Below are 18,713 nucleotides of genomic sequence, written 5' to 3' on the forward strand. Positions count from 1 at the left end.
CAAAGGAAAACTACTTTATCAGCTCAAAATGGTTACTTGAACAATTGAACCGAAGAATAGAAATGGAAACATAAAAAACAAGAAATTGAATCTTTGAAATATCTTTTGATGGTTTGTGAGTTAACAGTAGCTAGTAAATTTATGAGCATAGACCATTTTTAAATCACGATTTATCAAAAATTAATACTCCATGGAATTCGTCCGCTAAACAAACCCTTTACCTCTATGTACTATCTGTTTGTTATGGAACTTGTCCTGATCACCAAAACACAAATCCGAGCAATAATCACGACGAATGACTCATCTTCCCTAGCTAGCTCATGCGCAACACCGTTTCCAATACGACGGATAAAACAGAATGAAACTGATCCTAGCTCCTCCACACATTGCGCTCCAACATCACTAACCAGCAGTACCTCATCCTCTTGATGAATGGATTTCATTCACATGAGGCTTTATAAGAAATTCACAAACATACATCCAATATCTTTGTTGGTGTAACAACTATAGTAATTGATTTCGCGTTCAACAGTAATGGATTGGAGATCCAAACCCTGATCCAGCAGTCCGCAGAAATCGGGGCCTAACAAAATAGATGGTTGAAACCCACAAGATCATCCACCCATAAATCCAATGCATACAAAATGTGATCAAGGATCTAACTAAGAATGCTTAATAGATTAGATATCTATCTACCTACCGGGCCTATATTCATCACAAGTAGCAAATTACTACTAGCAGTCAAAAAAACATTTACAGCAGCTAGCCCATCAAACAAAAGAGTAACTGATATGGGCACCACTAAATATACACTCATATTTACCTTACTGAAGTTTAGGCTTGCACCTTCGAATGCCATCGGCAATTTCAGGAGAGTCAACAAATGGTTGCTCATGTTCAACTGGACCACATTTCCTTGCTAGTTTCTTGACAGGAGCCATATCATTTGCTGCTGTTGGCTTACCTTCTTGGGGGCTGCTGTTGTTCAAGAAATCTCTGTGGGGCATCAGTTCCTCCCCCGTTGAAAGAATATCCAGCATCAACTGCAAACACATAGTAATATTCAATCACACATCATCAGTGTTCTAAAAGTCGGCCGCCTAGGCCGATTAGTCCCCGCCTAGGTGCTAGGCACCCATTTTCCGCCCGACTAGCGCCTAGCGATTTCTAGAACATTGCACATCATATACAATCCATCCATGTTACATATAGCTTGCATTCAATGTCTCCAATGCGTATGTGTGCTAATTTTTTTAGAAGAAATTCTTGTTTGCGTGTATTGATGCGTGCTTATTAGTGTGCTAGTAATTTGAGGTACGAAAAGCAATTAAAAGAAGGGGAAAAAAAACTTCAACATAGGACTTTCGCGCAAATTATAGGTAGATTAACAGTTATTACGACAATTACATCAAACCGAAAACTATCCAGTTCTTTCTCAATGGTTACCTACCATCTCATATAATTTATAGGATGAGGGTTTTTATACAGAATAGGAGCTTCCAATGACATAACTAATAACCATACAAGAACTATCTCCCACAACTGCTAAGAGAGGGCAAGGTGTTGGATCTGTTTCATCACCTCGCTCAAACATCGCTAGCATGAACTAATTTATTTTGTACACATCATATCCATAGAATCTCAGTTTCTTACCTTCCAATCGTTGAAATCATATCTGAACACAAAATGGCTGTATGCTTTCTCACCCGAAATGATAGAACTGGTATCAGGGGCATCTTTTGGTGCTGAAAAAAAAACACAACATTAAGAAACATCTCCGGTCAAACAAACAATACTCCTACCGCCCCATTTTGCATGTCTATTTTTCGAAAATTGCCATTGTACATGAGATCAACAAATTGTGCAACCTTCTTCAAATTTATTTCGCCAATCGAAAGATCGCAATCATTTTTCTTGGACAAAGTTCTTACAAACTATCTAAAAAGAACGTAGTAGAAAAAAAATTTGACATTTTTTTAGAACTTTGGAATAGTCAAAATGGACAAACAAAAATGTTAAGGAGTATTCACTACTGGGTGTAATGAGATGTATCTTACAAGCAAGATGAGACCCCTTTTCATCAACAGAAAATTCTACTCGCCCATCTTTAACCAAGAAAGATAGAGCAAATATATTTTCCACTGTTTGCGCAAAAGACTTCCTGTTCAATACGAGGCTTTCAAGTCTAACACTTTTTTTCTTCTTCAAAATCTCGAACATGGTGAACATGTTCTTGTCTGTATCTGTTTTCTCTTCCCCTTTACTATCAAGCTGTTGCACAAGAAGTTTACGTAAGCACACATGCAATATACAATATACATTGAAATTTGAAGTTAAAAATATAGTAGTATACACTACCAAATAGTCAACCGCGCAAACATAGAATTTGGAGTACAAAATGGCCATAACTGAGTAAACAGCTAAAAGTTTTGACAGAGCTAGTAGTGAGCACAACATTATTAACGAAATAATAGCTAAGAAATTCAGAACCTAGTGCGCAAATAAATGCCAAAAGAAAATACTCCAGTAATACTTCCATATGATTATAGGGGGCAGGGAAGGAAGCTATCAAATCCAAGTTCAGGGGTGGCCTTCCAACAATCGACATTTCCATAATCAGCAAGTTTTTTTTGTGGGAGTCCAGTTTTTTGCTTGAGAAAGTCCCTTTCAATATTACAGTCATAGAAGCAGCATTATTCCAAAAACTTGAAATTTTCAAAAATTATTATCCCCAGGACCCCAGCTTTTTGTACTTCAGTTTTGTGCATCGTTAAGTCAATTATAACACCAGAATTATTTGAAGATACTAACATAAATAGGATATTTTTGGAAATTGATATTCACACTCCCTTGTTTGTTATCCACACTCCCTTTTTTGTCTTTTAGCAAAAAATACATACACTTTCAACACTAAAAAACAAAAAAGGGCATGCGGATAAAAAAAGGGAGTTTGAATATCAATTCCCTAATTTTTTTTGTCAAAATTCTCTTTCCTCCATAAACACATGAGGCTTAGAGAAAGACTGAACATGAACTCTTTGTGGGAAAAAAACAACAAAGAAACAATGAAATATAAGGTTAGCTTAAACACAAATATACCTCTTCAGGCTTAGAATGCTGAGTCAGTTTCACCCTCTTTCTATAAACTGCAACCTTACGTTGTTTTGGTTGAGTTTGCATTGGTCCAAGCCTAAGAAAATAAAATAAAGTAAAAGCAAATGACGCGGCAAAGCAATGGCTCATCCTATACAAACTGTGAGAAAGTAAACAATTGCTAATTTTCAGAGGACGGTGTTAACAACTCACATAGTGCAACATCCTTGAAATATCTTGAAAATTGGTGAAACAGCAAACCCGATTTCTTTCAGGAAAATAGAGTTGAGCGCAGGCTCTGAGGTTCCTTGTCTTCCTTTTGTTTTTGTGTAGTTTCTCAGCAAACTTGATATGAAGTCTGATGGGGTCACCTCTCCACTGGCATATGATTTTGCAGAGGACTTCACTATCTTTGCGAGGTCCAATAGTGCCTCTCCATCGGCCACTTGCTCCCTTGGCTTCTCAACTGCAATCCAAATACGTATCCAATTTTACAAGCTAAAAAGGCATGTCAACCAATACATACAACTAAACAAGAATGTTAATGGGCTTATTTTCTAACTTTCTACATTCAATTTCATGACATTACCTCCAATTTTACAAACTAAAAAGGCATGTAAGCCAATACGTATAACTAAACAACAATGTTAGTGGGCTTAGTTTCTAACTTTCTGCATTCAGTTTCATGGCATTAACTAGGTATGTTTTTGTGAAAGCACTCACAAAAGCAGTATTTACTTGCCTGAAGGCAAGATACACCGAGTTCACCAATAGATGCCTCTTAGGTTTCAAGCTGGATCTTTTGAGCCGACACATATAACGAAGTTTTAATTTCAACAACAATTAATTAGCCCTATGCAGACAAACAACCGATTTGTAATGCTATCAAAATACTGAAAGCAAATTGCTGACAGCGTCAGCCTACATCTTGCACAGCATAACCATGCACATTTGGTTATGAAACAGACAGATTACATTCAAGGGCATGTAGAACGTAATCAAAAAATAGCACGCCATAAATACTTCCAAAAACAATAGTATAGCTGTTAAACCTACCAGCAACCCAACAACGATAAATTAGCTTTTGCAAAAATATTATAGATGGCATTGCAAAATATGTTTATCAATTTTTTCCAGCAAAATTGGACTCAGTTATCTACTAGCACAATGGGAAACCATTGTTTCATCACAGAAAAATCACTACACAGTACACACAAACAGCTTTGCAAAAACCCAATATGGGTTATGAGCTCATGCTGGTTCGATATCGCAAAAACCACATCCATGTTGTATTACCATATAATATCAAATGCTCTCTTCAGCTTGTAAAATGTAAGAGGAAGTTTCTACCAAGAACAATCTCTTATTTTAGCACATCCTAAGTAAGTGAAGACTAATGTTGTTAAAATTTGGAAGCAAATGTTCATTCACCGTGCTTTGCATATAAACACCGTGTAGTCGTGTACCAAAAAAACTATAGCCTTGGTTTAACCGTTGCATAGACCTTTCCTTTCAAAAGATGCATAGAGAAAAAGAAGGTAGATTCGCAATGCGCAGCAATGGCCTTAAAATTTAACCTAAGAAACTTAAATAAAAGTTATACATGGATTGCCCAAGGTGGTTTACACTTTACATGATTAGACATCCACTTCAAACCAACAAGAACAAAAGATAAAGGACCGCGTAAATATGTGTCTGAACTTCCGAATAACAGAACAATGACAGCTATGATTATGCATAAAAACCATCAATTTAAAATTTAAAAAAAAAACTACCCATGAACAACCCGATAAGAATTTCAACACAAGCTACAAAACCCTTCATTTATCGCGTTCAATACTCTCCAACCACCGTCATAGATACTCCCATTAACATGTCCTTTTTTACGATACAAAGATGGAAAAATCCTTCTCCGAGAGAGAGAGAGACCATGTCTGTGCAAGTCTTCCACCTTGCTGATGATGACATTAAATTTCTCAGAATCCACGCTGGATATATCCTCTCTATTTTCTGCCACAATGATCAATAGTTCTTAAACATAATAACCAACCATAAGAGAAGGGGGAAACAAGAATTGAAACAAACAAGCAAGTCATCCAAACCGGGAAAACGAAAACAAGATGCAAGTTGAATAAAAGTACTCCCACCATTTATAACTTTCTTGATGACGGTGTACTTTGACCGGACAAGCCTCCGACTGGTTTGGTCCTGATTACTGAACTCGTCGTGACGGTGTCGCGAGTCCTTCGATTTCTTCATCATGTTTTCAAAAAACAAAGGTAAACCAAGAAACACAAGAGAGGCTACATTTAAAAGTTTAAACCAAGAAACCAAAGAAACTTTTCAGATGAAATAATACTAGCAGGCTCTCAACCTTGGGGTTTGGCCCAATGCTTGCACTCTCTCTCTCTCTCTCTCTACTTGATGGGCTTTTTGAAATTTCCCTCCTGTTTTTAACCAAAAATTGTGGGGGCAAAAAGGGAAATATGTCGCCTCCACATCATTTCCTAATTTTTGTTTATTTTTTATTTTTTGTTAGTAGTATTTAGTTTTTAAATTGTCTTTATGACAGATTTGAAGTAAATGAATCAAACTTGACAAAAAAAAGGTCGAAAAGTCTGTTTGAGGTATTTTTGCATTTAGTGGACTCTTTAACTTTTAATTATAAATGTTACTTTTAGAATTTTTTCTCATCAAGTCGAATACGTCAAATAGAAACTAAAAATATTAAATCAAAATTAACAAAATAAAATCAAAATAAAAAAAATAATTTTTTTTTTAATTCATCCTAACATTTGGACTTCTATAATGTAGGATGCTTTCTCCGAAAGTATCTAATTTTCTTTCACAGACAACCTTTAGGATCTAACGAATGTAAATTTAAGGTCTACATGCAATTGTAAAATCCAAATTGATTTATATATTAGAATTAATTCTTTTTTTTTACCATGCACAGTGTGATCAGGTCACTGAGAGATAGGTTCTGTTCTTGCAAAATTACAATTTTATTTGCCCATACCACTTATATTTTATACCTCATTGACACCTTTAATTTGCCCATACCGCTTATATTTTATACCTCATCGACACCATCAACCATGAAAAAAATAACGTTATTAATAGAACGGTTAATACGGTTACGAAATTAATTGATTTTTCAAAAGCTGTTTTACGAAATTAATTGATTTACTTAACATGAAATTTGAATTTGATTGATGGTTTTGATGAGCCTGATAAATGGACATTTTCGATCATCAAAGTGGCTCCAAAAAGGCCTAAAAATTGGGCAAAATCGGCCATTCCTTGGGAGGAAACATCACCAATGCCAACATTACCATTCGTTCTTTACATTTTCACAAATAGTTCCGCATAAAATTTGTTACACAAGCATATTTCCAGCTTCCCCTGATTATGCTAAAAACTTAAAATACAATTGAAAGCGTATTGAAAAACCTCTACTCAAACTAGACTTTATTCACATGTACTACAAACCAGCTCTTCACTCTGGCTGGTGATTATTCAACAGTAAGGCACACTGACCTACAAACTAGCTACTGCTATAACCAAAATGGTCATAACCATCATCTTTTTCCCTTGCATCTCTATTCATCTTGTTTCCAACTGAGCTTTCAAACTACTCTACCTTCTACCAGATGATTATACTTCTGTTTTCTCCATCTCTGCCGGCCCCATTGATCGCCTGTGCGAGAACTGATGCTCTCTATCCGCTTCAAAAGTGGACAAAAACGAAAACAACAAAATCGCAATCAATAAAGCTCGAACATCATTTCTGGAGTTGACTACAGAGAAGAGAACTTTGGATTCCAGAAAGACGCAGAAAGTTGATACATATACCAAAAAAGCACTGCAGGAGTAAACACTATGGCTCTGTTTCTCAGTCTGGATTAAGCATCTAGTTGGATTATGGATCCAAGGCAAAATAAACAAAAGCCATCTGGACTGTTTTTTATTTTCTCTTCTCTTCTTTATATGTAACTTTAGCTCGTGATCAATTATAGTGACTGTTACCACTTTCACAGAGAGAAGCATGTTCAATCCTTGCAATTGCATCAACTAGGGCTTCTTCCTGCTCCTGCATCCAGAACAACATGTCACAATTGCTAAAAGCAAGATGGTGTGAAAACTTTACTAGTGCATACTACCAGAAATATGGGTTATTTTGTTTAAAAAAATAAAATAAAGATGAAATATCTTCACGAAAACAAGATTCTGGGAAAATGACTCTGAAAACTGTACTAAAAAAGAGTGTAGTTTGTTCTTACTTTAAGCACTTTCTTTGCTTTCTCAACCTCCAAAGGATCCGGTTGGCTAGCACTCATAACTTTCTCCACCTATACAAATTCACATAAGTAGAGGTAAGAGAACAGTCCCGAAGAAATGGAAAATCTTCAAGTGGAAACCATACCTCCTTAATTAGAATATCAGTATGAAGTATTTCAATATCACCCAAGGCCGCCTTCCTCCCAATTCCATTTCGCAATGGATATAAATCTTTCTTCGACTGACTCTTTGTCGTCCCTTTACCTCTTCCACCACCACCAACTGCACCACCACGGGCCATAGACTTCTGAAATCCACGTTCGCCTCTAGAAGGAACTGTGGGATCCTCGCCATCCCACCGAATGTCTCGCGGTGACATCTGAAGTCATTTAATATGGATACCCAATTTATAAGTATGTAATTACCATAAGTTATACGATCAAGTTGCGAACAACATTTTGAAACAAGTTGCATCAGCACAAGGAAAATGCAAAAAAATCAAGTACGTCTTCATCTGATTTAGAGTGGCCCCTGTTGGTGTGGAAGTTCATGCTATAATCTGGAATTAATAAAATGTCCATGCCGATAAAGTATGTCCGCACGAGCATGTACACACAGATTGTCAAACAACTAGAGAACTGAAACCCACATAACCCCTCTTCCAGAACTGAGATACAGAAGTTCATAAAATGAAGGTTTGTCAATGCCTGTTTGATAACAAAAAAATTCAGCAGCTCTTGTTGATGATTTTCTATCAACCGTATTTACAAAGTAACTTAGAAAATTATGTTGTCAAACGTTTAGATGCATGTGCTTTGTACAACCATTAGACATGATTCATCAAGAAGCTTCATAACCAACCATTTTCTGCCTAAACAATATGTAGCTACAGTTTGCCCATTAGCAACCTTCGGTGGTTTACCTAAATGTCTGGCACAGAACAAGCTGGATTGGCACAAGAGAGACAACCATTTTTACTCCACAATTTTCAAAACACTAGGACGGTGTAGCGATAAGTTAATGCATTAACTGAAACATGTTCATGACCACGTTAGGAAAGATTAACCAAGAAGAAAGTAGGCCAATATATGCAAATCCCTATTAGGTCCTCTTACCTTAGCTAGTTTTAGGCTTCAGGTCCTTGATCTTTGTATTAGGAAGGAACGCCTTCCTTGTTCTTGGATTGTTTGCTCTTTAACGACACTCTCAATTATCAAAAAAGAAGAAGAAGAAAGTAGGGCATACAATCACTCATCTCAAAGAACACTTGATCTTTACCTCTTTGAGATTGACCCATTCACATGCTTCATCTGCTGTATTAATATCATATAACAGAGCATGCCGGCCCTGGAAATTTTAGAAGAAGCAGATTTAGTTCAGAGCCGTCAGATAATGCAACATTTTTCAACAAACAACCCGACATATGACCAGGTATACCTCATTGGGATTGTAGTCAGTTATAACAGCCTCGTAGAATTTTTTATCTGCACAGCGCCTTGTCCAAACTTTCCTTCCAATTAATGGATCAAAGTTTGCTGCTTTTGCAGGTTTATCTACTGCAAAGGTGTCTGAAAAACCCGGCTTTTGGATTTGGATCCTTCCAGCGAAACCTGTACAAGGGTACTGCACAGACATTACTGAGAATTCCATAGGCGGTGTGTGACTAGTCAACAATCTATCTCATATCCCATTTGCCACCCTTTGCTTGTTTCTTATTTATTGGAATCTTTTCCACTTTAGTGAGCTATTTTATAATTCAGTCAAAAAAGTTCACTTTCCCAATTTGGCTCAACGAAGGTATTGGGCAAAAACAAATGGAACATATTTGGAAAAAGACCAATAAGCAACAAAATAAGCAAAAATCCCATATCCTACTTTTCTGAAATAGTTTTGCTAACAAATTATTTGACTAGTTCCTCTCATCAAGACGAAGAGGCAAAACTAAATTTTGACCAGGATATGAAAAAAGGTCTAAAGACTAAGAGTAATCAAAGATACATTTACTGCATAGTATTCAGCTTACTGATGTTGGTTTCTTGCCTCTGGCTCCTGAAGCAGGACCTCGCTTCAAGGCTGATGACAATGGCTGCATGGATGGATGCAATTCAGGGGATGGTGCATCCAGGGATAACGAAGCGAGTGATTGTAATGTCTTCTGATTCTTGCCTAATGCTGAAACAGTAGGACTACACATGTGACGATGAACAAGTTGGCTATTGCCGCGCATGCCCGGTTGGAGCCCACTTGCCTTCCTCCACTCCCTAATGCAAAGTTAAGACTGAATGAATATGATGACATACCCGATGAGTCAATCAGCATTATAGTGTTATTGCATAATCAGACCTTATTCTCCTAATGATGTCATCAGCATTAACCCTGGATAGAAGATCTCTATGTTCCTCATCAGATACTCTCAGTTCTTTTCTAAGTTCAGTAATTAAACTTTCTTTCTCCTAGAAAACACAGAAATGAAGGACGATTAAAACAAAGCCAACCCGCTTTGAAACACTAGACATCATGTTTTCTGAATATAGCTGTACCCAAGTAATGGCTTCAGATTGTGCTTTAAATGCCCGAAGAACTGAAATATATGCTTCTTGTTCTATGTGGTGGATCTTGATCTCCATATCCATAGGAAGGAATTGAGCAGTACCAAAAACATCAGATCTCACGTTTCCAGCAGCTGAGCCCGCCCTTGGAAATCTATTTGGATGTGAAGGAGGAAGATCATCATCTGTACCTGCAGTTACATCGCGAAGAATAACTACACAAACAAATTCTCCTGTATGAACCTTCAAATGAAGCTTTCGCATCCTTACAGATATATCTAACAGATTATGGGGCATAAAATAAATAGGATTAAAATGGAGTCTACCCTCACAAATTGACAAAAGCAGAGATGACAGAAAGGTAAAATTTGTTTGAAGTATCTAGAGAAGAGGAGGAGAATGCAGAGAACTAGTCCCGAAGAAAGCACCTATTGGGAGCATATTCATCATTCTTAAAAAGTATGCGCATTAACATTCTCTTGCGGTTTGGGGGAAGAGATTGTACGTACTTCTCAAATATACTAGGTATACTTCACATGGGATCAAAGGAGATTTATGAGATATCACTAGTGCAGGGGTTTGGTATTCCTAACATGAAGACAAAAGTGGACAAAGAGGCACCATTGAAGACAAAAGACAGACTCAGAGACTGGAATGGTGTGTAGTTTACAAAAATTTACATGACTTGGAGCTGGAGACACTGATGATCTAATTAGAGTTTATATAAATCCATTATAACAGAGTTGGAAAGCACCTCATGTAACGGAGAGTTTTGAGGAGTGACGAGTTGTATCAAGGTGTTCTCACAAAGCGATAGTAGAGGCAGAGGACTCAGGCTTTTGGTGGAAAGTTGTCCGGCGATAAAAGACGAGTATTCTTCAGGTGAACTGTGTTCAAGAAAACACATGGACTGGACTGGAGAAAAACTAACTATGAAAGGCCAATCTAATTCCAATCTTTTGTCTATGGTAATAATCTATCTCCCATGAACTTCTAAGGCCATCTACAGTGGTATAATCAAAAAATGATAATAAAAAATTGACACATCAGCTTTTGATTATTCACTTAAGAGGTTGCTAAGCTTAACAATGTTGAGCTTCACAATGATCGCTTCAAGTCCATAACCAAAATAAGGGTCCACTACAATTTCACACACACACACTCTCTCTCTCTCTCTCTCTCTCTCTCTCTTCTCTGTTTTTCGCCATTCACTTCCCTTCATTTACGTTTTTTTTGGGCAAAAATATATCGATTCTCTCTCTTAATTTTGGGCAAAAATCGGTAACTTTCTTCCCTCCTATTATGAATTTATTTATTTATTATTTATTATTTATTTTTATTTTTTATTTTTTATTTTTTTGTTGGGGGGGGGGGGGGGGGGAAATAAAAACGGAAAAGAAGAGTGAAATACCTTAATCCAGCGACGATGGGTTGAATTGTAGATGATTGAAAGATATGAGCTTCACTTTTTGAGAAAAATAAAGAGAAATAGTTTGTAGGTGAAGTGAAGAAGATATAGAGTAGGCGAAGAAGAGAAGAAGAAAATATCAGTTGAAACACGCGTGTATACAAATTTTGGAACTAGTTAACTTATGTAGTGTGGGGTCATTATTGAAAAATGTTGCTAGTTTTGGTTTTCCAAAGCCTAAAATTTGATTATTTTTAAGGATGTTACTAAGTTTGATTATACCATTGTGAGCCATCTTTTGCACTAACATTGTTAACTTTAAAAACAATTGATTTTTGATTATACTACTGTGGATGGCTTAACAGCCTGTTTGTATCCATAAAACAATCTTGTGTTGTGTATATGCAAAGAAAATGTGAAATTCATGACTCACAAGTTACTTCACTTAGAGGTACTACTGACTGTGGGACTTGCTGCAATAGCTATTTGGCTTCTAAAAGGCAACCCCTACTTCATCAGTTGAGGTCATATTGACCATTGTGTACAAGAAATTTGAAAGTGAAGAAGGTTACACGTAAAGATATGGCAGACAGTATCAGAAGACACAGACAAAGGCTGATTTCACGGAGGGGATGACATCTGCAGTTCATTATCTTGGTTTACTAGTATTGCCTTGTAAGCTTCTTAAAGAACATATTTACCCAAAAAAAACATTCCCAAATAACCACTTCTTCTCAAAATCTTCCAAACTACATACTTTGCTAAAGTGGCATGAACAATCCCCGCTCGGGCTGCTCTATTAATACGAGGAAAATTTGTATGGTGAAGATATGAAACTGTTAGGATCGTCACACACACACGCACGATTAACGAGTATAAACAGTAAAGAAATCAACACAGAGATATACGTGGTTTTCCAAAACCGGGTACGTCCACGGAAGCAAGAGCGGCTGCTGTTCTTTATTATCACAGTATGGAATAGGGTTTACAACATAGAGTAGTTATAACTACTCTATTCTAGCCATAATCTGGTATTTGGTTTGTATCCCAAAAATACCCTTGTACGAACCGTACTATACCGCGGGGGGCGTTGCCCCCTGCAGCCCCCAATTACAAAACGCCTAGGCCTTCGGCCCAGTCTACTTTCACTGGATCATTGGCAATGTTCGCTCCACTCGTTCCGCTACGCTCCGGCATCTAGCCTTCTTTCTAGACCTCCTTAGTATCTCTTCATACTTAACATATGAGCCCACAGTTCTAACAATCTCCACCTTGGCAAATATACTCTCACCCCTTCAGAAGATAACCATCACAATCCAGTAAGTTGGGAGATGCCTCTCTTTTCCTAGCACCGGGAGACATTAACCAAGTCCAAGCAATGCTCGAACTTGTCTACAGTAACCGTCTTTGTCAACATATCAACTGCATTCTCAGAAGTGTACACCTTTTCCAGTATCAAATCACCTGCATCAATCAACTCTCTCACCTTGTGAAACCTCACGTCGATATGCTTGGTTCAAGCATGATACACCTGATGCTTTGCCAAATAAATGGCACTCTGACTGTCACAATGCAACTGAACTCCACCTTGATCTATGCCAAGCTCCTTAACGAACCCTTTCAACCACAATGCTTCTTTAGCAGCCTCAATCACCGCCATATACTCAGACTCAGTAGTAGATAGAGCCACCAGAGGTTGTACTATGGATCTCCAACAAATAGGCTCACCCACAAGTGTAAACACATAACCAGTTGTAGACCTTCTGTCATCCAAACCCCCAGCATAATCCGCATCCACATACCCCACAACTGAAATTTGATCCCGTTGCCTACCAAACATAATTCCGCGATCTGAAGTACCTCTCAAGTATCTGAACATCCACTTGACCGCCTTCCAATGATCTCTGCCTGAATTGGCCATGTACTTGCTAACTGTGCTAACTGCATGTGCCAAATCGGGTCTCGTACAAACCATTGCATACATTAAACAACCCATTGCACTCGCATAAGGCACCCTCAACATATCCTCAATTTCTTCATCTGACACTGGACACTGAGCTGAAGATAATCTGAAATGACTTGCCAATGGAATGCTGACCGGTTTGGCATTATCCCTACTAAACCTCTCCAACACTTTCACCACATAATTCTTTTGAGATAACCACAACTTACTAGCTGACCTATCTCTGCGAATCTCCATCCCAAGTACCTTCTTAGCTGCTCCCAAATCCTTCATGTCAAACTCTTTACCCAATTAATGACTTCAACCTGTTTACCTCAACCATACTCGTTGCAGCAATCAGCATATCATCTACATAAAGAAATAAGAAAATATAGGAACCATCATCAAGACTCCTAACATAAACGCAACAATCATACTCACAACGTGTGTACCCAATCCGTATCATGAAAGAGTCAAACCTCTTGTACCATTGTCTTGGAGACTGTTTCAGCCCATAAAGTGACTTCTTCAACTTACAAACAAGATGCTTAGTCTTTGGCTGCATGAACTCCTCAGGCTACTCCATGTATATGACTTCCTCCAAATCACCATGGAGGAATGCCGTTTTCACATCCATCTGCTCTAACTTCAGATCATAGCTAGCCACCAATGCCAAGATAATCCTGATTGACGTATGCTTCACCACATGAGAAAAGACCTCATCAAAATCAATCCCCTTCCTCTGTGAATACCCCTTTGCCACTAACAGAGCCTTGAACTTTTCCCTCTCCTTTTCTGTTGCTGCCTCTTTCCGCTTGTATACCCACTGGCTTCTTTCCCTTGGGCAGTTCTTTCAACTCCCAAGTTTTATTCTTATGCAAAGACTCCATTTCCTCTACCATGGCTTCCATCAATTTGTCCCTTTTAGAACTTGTGATAGCATCCTGAAAAGTAGACGGATCCCCACTAGTAGTAGTCAATGCATAAGGAACCAAGTCCTCAAACCGATACCTCACTGATGGCTTGATAGTGCGCTTGGTTCTCCCAGCGGTCAAGCTTTGCTGTTGCTGCTGCTGCTGATCAAGCTGTTCATCTGGCTCTGTATCACCTCTATCAAAACTTTCCAGCTCAATCTATATGCCCTGCTGTCTACTGCTCACTTCCTCTGACTCAGCTTTTTGAACCTTCCGATGTGCCTTGACCATAGAGTCCTCATCAAATACCACATCCCTACTGATCACCACTTTCTTTGTCTCTGGATCCCAAAGCTTGTACCTTCTGACCCTTTTCTCATAACCAAGATAGATACACTGTCTAGACTTCGCATCAAGCTTTGACCTCTCATCACTGGGAACATGAATATAGGCCGAACACCCAAATATTCTTAACCCTGAGTAGTCAACCTCTTTCTCTGTCCATATCTCCTCAACTAACTTCCTATCCAAAGCAGCACTTGGTGACCTGTTTATAACAAAGCATGCCATACTCACTGCTTCTGCCCAAAAAACCTTCGGAAGTCCTGCATTCAATCTTAAACACCGTGCCCTTTCTGCAATGGTTCTGTTCATCCTTTCTACCACCCCATTCTGCTGTGGTGTCTTCCGAACAGTAAAGTGTAACTGAATCCTATGTTCCTCACAAAACTTTAGAAAAGGCTCATTCTTGAACTCCTTCCCATTATCTGTCTTGAGGCACTTAATCTTTTTCCCTGTTCGGTTTTCCACTTCAGCTTTCCACACTCTGAACATAGCAAAAACTTCAAAATTGTGTTTCATGAAGTACACCCAAGCTTTCCTCGAAAAATCATCGATAAAGGACAAGAAATACAGAGATCCTCCTTTCGAAGCTACCCTCACTGGCCCCCAAACATCTGAATGAACGTAGTCAAGAACTCCATTCGCTCTGTGAGTTGCATTCCTAAACTGCACCTTACACTGTTTCCCCAGAACACAAAACTTGCAGAAATCCAATTTACACGATTCAACCCCTTTTAGCAGATCCCTCTTATGCAGCTCTAACATCCCACGCTCTCCCATATGTCCCAACCGCATATGCCAAAGCATGGTATCATCAGTATCATCCGTTGTAGTGACAGCAGCTCCACCTACAACTGTACTTCCTACCAACTTGTAAATATTACCAGGAACTTTATCATCACCATAGCACCCTTCATTACCTTCATGACTCCACCCTCTGTTTTATACCCATAGCCATTGGAGTCTAAGGTTCCCAAGGAAATTAATTCTTTCTCAAATCTAGAACATGTCTAACATCCCCCAAAGTTCTCATAACACCATCATACATTCTGATTTTAATTGTGCCTATTCCTATGACTTTACACGATGCATCGTTACCCATAAGAACATTACCACAATCCACTGACCTGTATGTGTTGAACCATTCCTTGATAGGAGATATGTGAAAAGAACATGCTGAATCCATAATCCACGAATCTGTCATGTGATCTGAACTTGCCGAGACCGAAAGCATATCACCATCATCTGACTCCTGCTCCACAACGTTTGCAGAAGTTGATGATCCATCTTTCCTCTCCCCTGCCTTTCCTTTCTTCTTCCAGTCAGTTCCCTTTCCCCTCTGCGGACAGTCTTTCTTCATGTGCCTCGGTTCATGGCACCTGTAACACTTGAACTCAAACGTGCCCTCGGACCTATTCTTTGACTGAGACCTCCCATGCCTCCAAACTAATCTACCCCTCTCCTTCTTCCTGCCTCGATCCCCGTACCCCTTAACCACCAGACCTTCACCCTGTAGCGATTCTGTTTGTTGCTTGCTTGATTATACACCAGAAGGGCTGCAATGACTTCCTCCAGTTCTAGGGTTTCTTTCCCCCAGAGTAAGGTTGTAACTAGGGTTTCGAGAGAAATCGGTAGTGAACACAATAACATCAGCGCTTGGTCGTCCTCCTCAAATTTTACGTCATTCCGTTACAGGTCGCTCACAACCTGATTGAACGTGTTGATATGATGAATCAGATCAGCACCCTCGGCCATCTTCAACCCAAACAGTTTCTGCTTTAGAAACAATTTGTTCATCGACGATTTTGACATATACTTGCTCTCCAATTTAGTCCAGACCCCAGCTGGCGAATCATCACCCAACACGTGATACATAACTTCTTCTGCAAGACAGACGAATCGTACACACCGCCTTCGTTTGGAGTTCTTCCCAATCATCGTTAGACATGGCTTCTAGCTTCGCCTTCAATCCCTTGTACAAGCCCTGCTGCACCAACAGATCCTTTATCCATTGTTGCCACAATCCGAAATTCAAAGTTCCATCGAACTTCATCACATCAAACTTCGAAACAGACGAACTCGATGACATCGTTCTTCTGTGAGATCTAAAATGGCCTGAAGCTCTGATACCACTTGTTAGGATCGTCACACACACACGCACGATTAATGAGTATAAACTGTAAAGAAATCAACACAGAGATATACGTGGTTCCCCAAAACCGGGTATGTCCACGGGAGCGAGAGCGGCTGCTGTTCTTTGTTATCACAGTATGGAATAGGCCACAGGGGGCGTTGCCCCTCGCACCCCCCAATTACGGAACGCTTGGGCCTACGGCCCAATCTACTTTCACTAGATCATTGGCGATGTTCGCTCCACTCGTTCCGCTCCGCTACGCTCCAACATCTGGCCTTCTTTCTAGAACTTCTTAGTATCTCTTCATACTTAACATATAAGCCCACAGTTCTAACAGAAAACACATGGAAACATAAATCCTAATCCTGGAATTCGTTCTCGTGAAGACAAATAATACCAATTGAACTCATGGAAACACAAATCCTATATCAAAACACAGCTATACATAACCCAATGAAGATGGAACTTGGATTCTAAAGTAACAATGATTGACAGTGGGCTAACTGTAAAATGTCTTGCGGATTCATTCTTATATCTTAAGCATTTTAATAAGTAGTAGTGCACGGGAGTCTGTGAGTCTATGATTGTGGTGAAAGAAGTTCATAGACATGAACCATGGAGGAGCCTTCTACTCTCATCTCTTTCTTTCAGGGACTGAAAATATGAACTGTGGGTGGAGGCCTCCTATTCTCTTCTCTTACTTTTATGCTACTAAGTCTAATAGCACTGCACAGTTTTAGAGCAATGGCAATATTACTCCTATCCAAATACAATTAGTATATCAATTAACCAAGTACACATACTAGTGCAAATGAGCTGAGTCGAGCCAAGCTTTGTAGTGTTCAAGCTCGGCTTGTTTACTAAACGAGCCGAAAACTCGTAAACGAGACGAGTCCGGTTCATTTACTAAATGAGCCTCTATAAACGAGCTGAGCCTATACAAACAAGTAGGCTCGTATACTAAATTATTACTAAACGAGCCGAGCCGAGTCTTGTTCACTCGAGCTCGAGTTCTGCTCGATTACCAAACGAGTCAAGCCAAGCCCTTAAGGCCGGCTCATAGGGGAGGCGAGACAAGCGACCGCTTCCGCCCCCCCGAATGTTGGTCCAAAATTGAGGCCCACTGTAATGTAACTTACATATTAAAATTAGAATGTTTCCAAATAAATACAAAATTGTATCTTATTTTCTTCAAAAACTTTGCAATTATATCTTTTACATTTATATTGTGTCATAATTGTATCCTTTTAGTTTGATTTTTTTTGTATTTTTTACTTTTATCATTTTTTGTAAGAAATTCATGAATATGTAAGGGGCTCAATATAGAAAATTCGCTTCGGGCCTCCAAAATATATGAGCCGGCCCTGCCCTTAACAAGTAAGGGCAGCCAAGCCACGAGCTGCTAAGTTCGTTTTCAGCCCTAAGTACACACCAGTAATAGAACTCATCCACGCTATCTCCCTATACATGTAAAAGAATAAGCTGCAGGGTGCCCAAACCCCAATAACTAATAGTTGATCCCTTATTAACCCTTATTGCCTAAAAGCTAATCTGGTTTTTCCCAACTTTAAAACATAATTCACAACTGTTGGTCCAAAAGCAACATTGGGGCTAACAACAACACTGTCCAAATTAGTGTAACAACAACACTGTCCAAATTAATTCACAACATTGGGGCTAACCCTTCTTACACTCACCACTGCTATCAGGAGGATCGTAATCCATGGCCCTTTACTCCAACAGCAAAAACCTTCAGTCCAACAGAAAACCCCCAAAACTGAAACCACGACCTGAGTGAGAACAATTGATGAATAACTGAAACAGAAGCAAGGAACAAAGTCTGAACTACACAAAATCGAGTAATGTAGTATTAGTGTTGGATCAGAGTAGAACCTCAAGTAGCCACCGCACATGTGATCCCGGCACCGACGAAGTAAAGAAACAGAAGAAGAAGAAGAAGAAGAAGAAGAAGGAGGAGGAGGAGGAGGAGAGTAACTGTGAGTAGAGAGAGAGAGAGAGAGGAGCGGCGGAGAGAGAGAGAGAGAGAGAG

At 39.0% G+C, this 18,713-nt stretch overlaps 2 protein-coding genes across 9 annotated transcripts; both read right to left on the bottom strand.

Annotated features, from left to right (window-relative positions):
• Nucleotides 1-488: 488 nt before the first annotated feature.
• Nucleotides 489-5,456, bottom strand: LOC131325967 (non-structural maintenance of chromosomes element 4 homolog A-like). The gene is made up of 7 exons (XM_058358494.1): nt 5,241-5,456; nt 5,023-5,103; nt 3,307-3,559; nt 3,100-3,190; nt 2,058-2,271; nt 1,654-1,745; nt 489-1,043 (listed from the first exon to the last, which is right to left on the bottom strand). The coding sequence occupies exons 1-7, from the start codon at nt 5,353-5,355 to the stop codon at nt 825-827; spliced, it is 1,065 nt and encodes a 354-aa protein (XP_058214477.1). The 5' UTR covers nt 5,356-5,456; the 3' UTR covers nt 489-824.
• Nucleotides 5,457-6,414: 958 nt separating this feature from the next.
• On the bottom strand, nt 6,415-18,713 carry LOC131325929 (protein EMSY-LIKE 3-like). 8 transcript variants are annotated; one of them, XM_058358486.1, is made up of 11 exons: nt 18,557-18,713; nt 18,361-18,440; nt 9,915-10,114; nt 9,718-9,827; nt 9,415-9,635; nt 8,812-8,984; nt 8,653-8,721; nt 7,520-7,753; nt 7,377-7,445; nt 7,123-7,186; nt 6,415-6,821 (listed from the first exon to the last, which is right to left on the bottom strand). In XM_058358486.1, exons 2-11 carry the CDS (start codon nt 18,386-18,388, stop codon nt 6,751-6,753), a joined length of 1,239 nt encoding a protein of 412 aa, XP_058214469.1. In that variant the 5' UTR covers nt 18,389-18,440; nt 18,557-18,713; the 3' UTR covers nt 6,415-6,750. The 8 variants fall into 8 exon arrangements, with proteins under 8 accessions (XP_058214469.1, XP_058214423.1, XP_058214437.1 ...); XM_058358440.1 differs by having other exon boundaries at nt 6,415-6,814; nt 8,812-8,997; nt 9,398-9,635; XM_058358454.1 differs by having other exon boundaries at nt 8,812-8,997; nt 9,398-9,635.

The sequence above is a fragment of the Rhododendron vialii genome, chromosome 1a (assembly GCF_030253575.1).
Source record: "Rhododendron vialii isolate Sample 1 chromosome 1a, ASM3025357v1".
Classification (NCBI taxonomy): Eukaryota; Viridiplantae; Streptophyta; class Magnoliopsida; order Ericales; family Ericaceae; genus Rhododendron; species Rhododendron vialii.

Bases quoted from the DNA above. Each gene is read 5' to 3' on its own strand.
- LOC131325967 (XM_058358494.1), bottom strand. From the start codon at position 5,355: ATGATGAAGAAATCGAAGGACTCGCGACACCGTCACGACGAGTTCAGT. The intron at 3,560-5,022 runs GTCTCTCTCTCT...TTTGGATTGCAG, and splicing joins GGAAGACTTGCACAGACATG to TTGAGAAGCCAAGGGAGCAA. The intron at 1,746-2,057 runs GTAAGATACATC...TTTTTTTTTCAG, and splicing joins AAAGGGGTCTCATCTTGCTT to CACCAAAAGATGCCCCTGAT.
- LOC131325929 (XM_058358440.1), bottom strand. From the start codon at position 18,388: ATGGATTACGATCCTCCTGATAGCAGTG. The intron at 7,754-8,652 runs GTAAAGATCAAG...AAATGACTTCAG, and splicing joins AATGGGTCAATCTCAAAGAG to ATGTCACCGCGAGACATTCG. The intron at 7,446-7,519 runs GTATGGTTTCCA...GAATTTGTATAG, and splicing joins CTGATATTCTAATTAAGGAG to GTGGAGAAAGTTATGAGTGC.